The sequence below is a fragment of the Marmota flaviventris genome, chromosome 6, assembly GCF_047511675.1.
Source record: "Marmota flaviventris isolate mMarFla1 chromosome 6, mMarFla1.hap1, whole genome shotgun sequence".
NCBI classification, from domain to species: Eukaryota; Metazoa; Chordata; class Mammalia; order Rodentia; family Sciuridae; genus Marmota; species Marmota flaviventris.
In genome coordinates, this window is record NC_092503.1 from 152,381,822 (window position 1) to 152,390,765 (window position 8,944).

The following is an 8,944-nucleotide window of genomic DNA, read 5'->3' on the forward strand; positions in this document are numbered from 1 at the left end:
TTGGTTGATGCTGTGATAGCTGGCTCAGAGTAACATGATGTAGGGCAAACAAAATAATGAACACACCCACCATTCCTATGCCTCTCCATGCCCCCTCATGGCCCTCTGATAGATCGTTTGATTTCTCTTGGACTAGAACAGTTGCCTAGCAGTAGATTGGATGGGCCATATGATGGTATGTTTACCGTGTGTGTGTGTGTGTGTGTGTGTGTGTGTGTGTGTGTGTGTGTGTTTTACTGAGGATTGAACTGAGCCCAAGGGTGCTTTACCACTGAGCTACATCCCCAGCCCTATTTGTTTTGAGACAGGGTCTTGCTAAATTGCTGATGCTGGCCTCAAACTTGTGATCCTCCTCCCTTGACCTCCCTAGTAGGTGGGCTGACACACACCACCTCTGGCAATGTTTAACTTTTTAAGAAACTGCCAAATTCTTTTCCAAGGTAGTCTTCCTCGTTTTATATTCCTATCCACCAACAGTTCATGATAGCTGCTCTCCAGAATCACCAATACTTAGCATGTTCAGTCTTTAATTTTAGCAGTTTTCACAGGTATGTGGTAATGCTTCATTGTAGTTGTGAAATGTATGCTTCGTATGACTAATGATATCAAGCAGCTTGTCATGTATTCATCTACCATTTTTATTTCTTCTTTACTAGGTTGTCTGGTCAACTCTTTTGCCCACTTTTAAAACTGGGGTTGTTCACTTTCTTACTGTTGAATTTGAGAGTTCTTTATATATCATGGGTAGAGATACTTTATATGTTTTGTGAACACTTTTTTTTTCTGTGCTAGGAATCAAACCCAGAGGCTCATGCATGCTACACAGGCACTCTCCTAGTGAGTTCTCCGTGCCTTATATGTTTTGAATGTAAGTCCTTCTTGGAAGGAATTCACAAACTGACTCAAAAGTTCATATGAAAATGCAATATATCCAGAATAGTCAAAAAGAGGAACGCAGCAGGAAGCTCAATGGCCAACATTATCTGCTTTCAAGGCTTAGTATGAAGCTATAGTAACAAACACAACATGGTTGTGCATAAAAACTAGTAAGTAGAAGAATGGAGCAGAATTTAGAGGACAGATAGAAGGACACCTATATACAATGACTTTTGACAAAACCGCAAAGGCAATTTAAGGCAAAAAGAAGTTTTTCAACAAAAGTTTCAGGAACAACTGAATTAAAATATGCAAAAGTATCAATATTCACCCATATCTTGCACCACATACAAAAAAAAACCCTCCAGAATAAATCATAGACTTAAACATAATACAGAAAACAAGGACCAGATACCCAAACATAGGGGAAAATCTATGTCACCCTGAATTAAGGACACACTGACAAACTGGACTTCACCAAAATTTAAAACTTCTGCTCTTGAAAGAGATGAAGTGAATATAAAGACAAGCCACAGACTGTGAGATAATATTTATCAAAAGCAACAAAAATTTTAACATTGCCCACTTACTATGTGACATTCACTCAACATACTTTCTTGCCCAGAGGCCATTTAAGTGTGTCTGTGTATTGAATAAGCACCTTATGAAGTACATATAATTTTTATTGTAATTGAAAGGTACAGGTGTTTAGGAAGCTACTTTAATGATATAAAAGTAACTAGCAAGGAAGCCAAAATTGGAGCACAGACTATCTATCGACTTCAGAACCTAAACTCTTCATGTCTCCAAGGTAAAACAAATGCCATTTTTTCCTTCCTTTTTCCCCCCCAGCCTGAGGAGGACTTTTTAAAACATAGCTATATCTTATTAAACCAGACTACCTTGAAAACCTCCTGGGATGGGTATTTTGCGAGGCCATGTCTAGTAGGCCACACTGAATTTACAACATCCTTTTTCTGTAAGCCTTTTTTGTAAGACTGAGCAAACCAAGAGGTTATCAGTATTTCCAGCCTGGCCTCAGCAACCTAAAGGTAACAGGAGTAAGTTTGTATCAGCACTAGTGCTTATACAGCAGCCTTGAGCTCCAGTTCCCACATTGCCCAACTTACTCTTTTGGAGCAAGGGCCATTCCGGCTGTAGAGTCAGAGTGGTTTCTTATGCTCCCAAAGAATGTGTGTACCTCCTTCAGCAACCACTTACACCTAGAGAGTGACCAAGGTATGGAACACATGTTTTTCTGTAGGTCTGAGTCCACCCACTATTCCCCACCAGTCCTTGAAGAAGAAAGTATCCACTCCTAGAGACATCAGGCTGAACAGCCCCATATGCTTGGGTACCCCTGTTTAGGGTAAACAGGGTGACTGTGAAATCTCGGAGCCTGGGTGTCGCAGATCTGCAAGGGTCCGACTGGCATTCAGAATGCTTCCCAGGTAGCACTGCAGATCTCTTTGTCCTGGGAGGGGTGTGTACACGACCCTGGTCACCAAGGTTTCCTAGTGCTCCTTCTATCATGTTTCACCCCAGGCCCACTGAGGTGAGTGTGAGGGGCCCTAGAATGTCCATTGTAATGAGCTCTGGGCCAGCCCACCTCATTTTCACAAGCGCAAGTAAAACACTTTGATATTAAAGCAAGAGCCACAGGTAAACTAAATGTCTTTCTCTGAGCAGTAGAAATAATGTGGCTTGCACAGTTTATTCAAAACCTGGTAACTGCTGAATGAACTCTGTTTTGAACTCTCAGTGCCAGGAGTCTTATGATTTCAGGTTTTTGACATCATCTCAGTGCCTATGGCTAAGAAAACAACATTCAGCGTGTAGCCTCTACTATTCTCTAGTTTCATGGGTCAAGAAGGACAGGATCATATTCTTATCCCTACTATATAAAGTTTTATGGGTTTTTTTTTTTCCAAAGTCTTCATGTCTTCCCACCTTCAAAACGAGGAATACAGTTAACTGCTCCTGCCTACTCTGCTGGCAGGATTTGGAGATCACAGTTTTCCTGGATGTTCTTGATCAAGTGGCTACGATAAATCCTTTGAACTCCCTTCTCCCAAAGAAAGTCACCCTTTCTAACTTTCAGTCAGACACAAAAACCACCTCCAACAAAACTTGAAACTGTGGCATTTGGCATTGGCCACACCCAAGGTGTGGGTCTCTTTGAGATCTAGCAAAATCCAAAATGATAAATATGATTGTTCCTTTGTGTCACATACTTAAAACTTTTAATCAAGTTAGGATATATAAAATTTTTAAATATGGGTGTGCCCTGGACACATTCACATACTTCAATTTTGAAAAATCTTGGGTTTTTCATTTGGAAGCAGATTTTAAATTCTATATACAAGAAAAATCATGGAACAAAAACATCTGTACATATATCCATTTATCATTATCATCTGTGCTGATATGACAGGCTCCGAGAAAATAGCTTCCACCCACTGGGGCTCCCTCCCCCCGCTATCTGTCTAAAATCACAGTATTCTCTGTGTATATTTATATTACTTTACAAATGTATAGGATTAGGCCTGGTTTGAGAAGAAAATCCTTCTTTTGACTTGTATAATTCTGATTTTCTTGATAAATGGAGACTATCCTACACAGGCACATACATAAATGAGAGTGTCATTTGCTTCTAAACAAATATTAGAGGCAGCAAGGAATGAGGTTTAGGGGACAGGAGGTTACTGCATCTACCTGTGAAGCCAGTATTAAATAGTTGCTCTTCCTTCATCAGGAAAAAGGAATGTGCTCTGGGGAAATAGTGCAATTGTCATAAAGTAGCCACATGGTGAAACAAAATACTTGTCTTCTGCAAGTATTTCAGTTCTGGGAAGGGAGGCAGACAGGAAGAAAACCAAGTCCACACAGGGGGTAGACCCGAAGAAATGGGCTCCACATCTCTTTCTCTCAATTTTCAATGAAAATGAAGACAGCAATCCATGCCATGTACATGAAGGAAGAAAATTCTTGGGATAATTCATCTCCAAGCGTGTCTAAAGGTGGGAGGGTTTGCAGGGTGAAGCCACTCAAAATTCATTTCCCCACTAACTAAGAGTTTTTATGCTCATTTCTCATCTGAAGGGCTTAATTATTTCTTGAAGGGTACACACAACGCCCCACCAGAGTTCATTGTGCAGTTTAATTTTGAACCCTTGAAGGACAGCTTTTCCGTTAGAAATCGAACACAAAACGTCCTTAATGAACAGGCGTTTTTGCAGGGTGGGGCCCAAGCAGGATCTCAGGACTGGAAGTGTGAATTTTATGCTTTGTTGCCAAAGGAGACTGTGGACATTCTCACCACCTTATTTAAAGCAGGATACGCTAATGCGTGAAGTGGTGCATTAATGGCCTAAATTAAGTTACAGGTATGAATTTTACATAAAACGGATTAATATTATATGTCATAGCAGAATTTTAAATACTCCTTGTCCATGCATTTTTAATCTTTACGCGCTCTAATTTATGTACAAGGCAATCGCATTTCCTTAGCCCACTTATGCATTTGATGAGTAAAAGAAAAACCCCTGACGGTTTTGTTTTATTTATATTTTCCTTCACCAAAAAAACAAAACAAAACAAAAAAAACCCCTGCATTCGATCCGGCTTTCTCTTTTCTTTTGCTAAGCTTTAGCGTTAAAAGAAAGAAAGAAAGAAAACGGAAGGCTCCACATTCCATTCCATCATTATGGTTTCAGCAATTGTGAAAAGGCGAATAATGAAACGGAGGGGGAAACACGGAACAGAACGAACGTGCCTTCTTGAACAGCGCGTCTTTCTTAAGGCACTGGAATCCCAGGGATGGAGTGACGGGTGGCAGAGGGACCCTGGGCCGCGCCGCTGGCAGTAGCAGGGAATCCGCGAGCCGGGCCCAGCGCTCCCTCGGCAGCCCAGGCGGGAGGAGAGTGAATTCCAGCCGCACATTCCCGCAGTTCTTCGCAGGAACTTCTCTCGCGTCTCCCCTCCCCTGGGCACACACCCGCCTGGCCCGACTCCCACCCTGCTCTCTTTTCTCAGAGCCCCGACCCACGGCGTTGACGGAATGGAGTGCCCTTCCCATTGGCCCGAGCGTCATTCCCTGAGGTGGCACTGCCCTCCTGATTGGCTGGCCACTCCCGACTCCGCACCCCTCCCGCCGCTCGGGTTGCCCGGCTCCCCGCCTCCCAGCACCGCCCGAAGCCCCCACCCTCGCCACCACCCTCCGCGCACCCGCCTGCGCGCGGGGCCCAGCTCCGCTCCGCTCGCGCAGCGACCCGGCCCGCGCGCTGGCCCCGCCCCCGGGGCGCGCGGCTCTATAAATACCGCTGCGCTGCCGGCTGGGGGAGAGCGCAGTGGAGGAGGCGCGGTAGTGAGTCGGTCCCGGGAGCCGGGAGCTCTCGGGCTAGGGGAGCGCGGCGGCGGCGACGGCGGTCCGGCTGAGTCGCAGCTCCGAAGGGAGTAACAAGGGGTCCCGGGTGGGCTCCTTTTCGACCGGTACTTCCGATTTTTCTTGCCTTTTGGTTCGGGCCGAGTGTCGCCCACTGAGCAGAGATTCCCCTCGCAAAACCTGAGCGACCTTTCCATCAATTGTTGGGCTCGGGATCGCCGGGAGCCCCGAGCGCGCCGGGCGCGAAGGCAAGGGGAGAGGAGCCGGCCGCAGGCGGGGGCCAAGCGAAGCTTGCCGACCTCCCTCGCTCGCCCCAGCCAGTCCTTTCGCGCAGGGCGCAGGGCGCGCGCGATGAAGGCGGTGAGCCCGGTGCGCCCTTCGGGCCGCAAGGCGCCGTCGGGCTGCGGCGGCGGGGAGCTGGCGCTGCGCTGTCTGGCCGAACACGGCCACAGCCTGGGAGGCTCGGCCGCCGCGGCCGCCGCGGCGGCGGCAGCGCGCTGCAAGGCGGCTGAGGCGGCGGCCGACGAGCCGGCGCTGTGCCTGCAGTGCGATATGAACGACTGCTACAGTCGCCTGCGGAGGCTGGTGCCCACCATCCCGCCCAACAAGAAAGTCAGCAAAGTGGAGATCCTGCAGCACGTTATCGACTACATCCTGGACCTGCAGCTGGCGCTGGAGACGCACCCGGCTCTGCTGAGACAGCCACCGCCGCCTGCGCCGCCGCACCACCCGGCCGGATCTTGTCCGGCCGCGCCGCCGCGGACCCCGCTCACTGCGCTCAATACCGACCCGGTGAGAGGCCCGGTGGCGGCTGGGCCCAACGCCACAGGGGGTGCAGGAGGGGGGTGGCAGGGTGGCGGGAAGCGGGCGTTCCCTCTCTTCGGAGTGGGGGCCGGCCGAGAATGATAGCCCCCAGCTCCTTCTCCAGGCACCTGGGCCGCCTGCTGCCGGCTAGCCGGATAAGCGCGGATGGGGAGAACGCGCGGGGCAGGACTCGGGGCTGCGCGACCCCTGTGCTGTCCAGTCCGGCGGAGGGGTCTCCCCGGCTGCAGACTGGGTGGGGGCTCAGCGCGCCAGCTCGGTGTCCGAGGACGCCTAGGACCGTGACGAGAGCGTCGTTTGCGCCCGCTAACCTTTCCCTTGGTGTTCGGTTGCTGTTCCAGGCCGGATCGGTGAACAAGCAGGGCGACAGCATTCTGTGCCGCTGAGCCGCGCTGTCCAGGTGAGCGCGCCTTTCCCGTCTCGGGTGGCAGATCACCAGAGACGCCCTTCCCCGGGGGCTTCCGGTGCCAGGCCCCGCGGTGCTCTTGGCCCGCGGCGTTTCGGAGTGTAAACTCCCGAGGAAGTGAACGCTCCTCTCCGCCACCCAGTTAGCCGGCGGACCTGCACCTCGCTTTAGAACCGGGCTGCCCTCTGAAGGGACACTAGTCCGCTCTCCTCCCGGCGTCCCCGGGCCTCTCGGGTGACCGGCGGGCTCGCCCTGTCCTCTCGGCACCTCTAGGGAAGGCACCCTCGGGGGCGTGGACGCTTCCCCGGCTCCCCCGCGCCGCCCGACACCCGTCAAGAGGGTCGCGGGCAGGTCCGCGCTCGGGCTTCCAGCGGCTCGCGCTACCTCCCGGGCGCCGCGCCGCCGAGGGCTGCGGGTGGGGTCTGACCTGGCGGTTTGTTTGGGTTGTTGATCGAGCACGTCTTGAGTTTGTCGGTGGCGCCAGCAAGTCTGCAGCGGGGAGGTTCACACACCCCTCTATTCATTCCTCTTCCACAGGTGTGCGGCCGCCTGAGCCCGAGCCAGGAGCTCTAGAGAGGGAGGGGGAAGAGCAGAAGTTAGAGCAAAGCCACGGAGGAAAGGAAAACACATCAGCAAATGTAGAAACGTTTCACTCGTCATTCCAAGAGAGGGACAGGAAAGAAAATAAAACTTCATTTTTTTTTTTTGCACGTCCATAAACATTCTACATACCTATTCTCTTTTGTCTCTTCATTTATAACCGCTGTGAATTGTACATTTCTGTGGTTTTTGGAGGTGCAGTTAAACTCTTAAGTGTGACAGGACTGATAAATAGATGATCCAGAGTAAATCCGACTTTAGAAGGCTACTTTGTGACCAAGGAGCTCAATTTTTGTTTTGAAGCTTTACTAATATACCGCAGAGCATTGTAGATATTTTTTTTTACATCTATTGTTTAAAATAGATGATTATAACGGGGCAGGGAACTTTCTTTTCTCTGCAAGAATGTTACATATTGTATAGATAACTGAGTGACATTTCATACCATGTATATATAGAGATGTTCTATAAGTGTGAGAAAGTATATGCTTTAATAGACTACTGTAATTATAAGATATTTTTAATTAAATATTTTTTGTAAATATTATGTGTGTGTTTTTTTTAATCTGTGGGAATATTTCTTTTGGAAAATGATTTTTCAGCTCAGTTGCAGAGCTCTTGATATCTTGAATGTCTTTTCTGTTTGGCCTGGCTTTTAATTGTTTTTTGTTTTGCCCAGTATGGAAGACTCTGAAGTAGCAGTTATAGGTAGTGGTCTCGCATGACTGCATGAGATGTTTAATCACAAAATAAACATGTTCTGAGTCCATTAAAATGTGTTTTCTTTAACCTACATTGAAATCTTTGTATTTGAAGTGTACATGTTGAAAATATACCTTATCAACTTTTAAGTACAGGGTTTTATAGTGTAATATATAAAGAGTAAGTGTTTGTTTTTGTTTTTGTTTTTTTAAAACTGAGGTCAAAATGGATTCTGAATGATTCTACATATAGGATGGGAAATGCTTGGATCCTTAAGGAGTTTACAAAATCTGTTTTATCAAAGTGAAAAAAATTGCTTGTCACTCTTCATTTTACACTAAGGCATAATGTCATGAAGTTTCATATCTGTACAGATTATTTAACTCAGAAATGAAAAATGTTCTCTGCTTGCTACCAAAGGACACACTCTTGGAAATGATCATTTTCTTCCTTCCTCCAAAGAATATTAACAGTGGGAGAGAAAAAATAAAAGGCATAATGGCAAATCCTTCAAGCAGGGATAAAAGTCGATCTTCAAACATTAACTTAAGTAGACCAAAAATTCTGATGACCGCATCTAGATTATTTTTTTATAAAAATGATTTTCACTATAGCTATGTCAGTTACCGCAAAGCTACTGTCCAATCTCTTGTGATGTGTAACTTTTACATGTGAAAATTAAAGTAGATTTATCCGTCTTGTACTGTGATTTCTGGACTCATTTCTTTAAAACCTTAAAACTTATTTTTAAGGCCCTTCTCCTCAAGGAAGGTATTATTTTTTAGGTTAGATAGGCCCGTCAGGGTTTGAGAACATTATGCATTTAATGTGATGGGTGCTCTACACACCAGTTAGATGGAATTGTTAGAGTGAGAGAATTAAGTAGGATTTAATTGGGTGCTTTGTAAATAGTCAACTGTGTGTGTAACGTGGTCTGTTTGATTTTTAAAAGGAAAGGATTTGTTTCAGATTATACAAGAATAAAAGTATTATAGACCCAAGGGACTTTTTATGAGGTCAAAGTCAAATATTTATATGAATATGAAACATCATGGTCCCTAGCAGCTGAAGTGGTAGTGTCTCTGCAGAAATGAACGCAGTCAGTGCTAGGAGGTTAAAACCCTTTCGGAGGGTTTAAAAATCTGTCCACTCCC

General features: G+C 46.9%; 1 protein-coding gene across 1 annotated transcript; it reads left to right on the forward strand.

The window, feature by feature from the left end:
- The first annotated feature begins 5,231 nt into the window (after nt 1-5,231).
- On the forward strand, nt 5,232-8,493 carry Id4 (inhibitor of DNA binding 4). The gene is made up of 3 exons (XM_027948330.2): nt 5,232-6,052; nt 6,424-6,482; nt 7,026-8,493. The coding sequence occupies exons 1-2, from the start codon at nt 5,612-5,614 to the stop codon at nt 6,466-6,468; spliced, it is 486 nt and encodes a 161-aa protein (XP_027804131.1). The 5' UTR covers nt 5,232-5,611; the 3' UTR covers nt 6,469-6,482; nt 7,026-8,493.
- Nucleotides 8,494-8,944: the final 451 nt, after the last annotated feature.

Excerpts from the sequence above, each read along its gene's own strand:
- Id4 (XM_027948330.2), top strand. The coding sequence starts at position 5,612 with ATGAAGGCGGTGAGCCCGGTGCGCCCTTCGGGCCGCAAGGCGCCGTCG. Across the intron at positions 6,053-6,423 it reads CTGCGCTCAATACCGACCCG|GCCGGATCGGTGAACAAGCA; the intron begins GTGAGAGGCCCG and ends TTGCTGTTCCAG.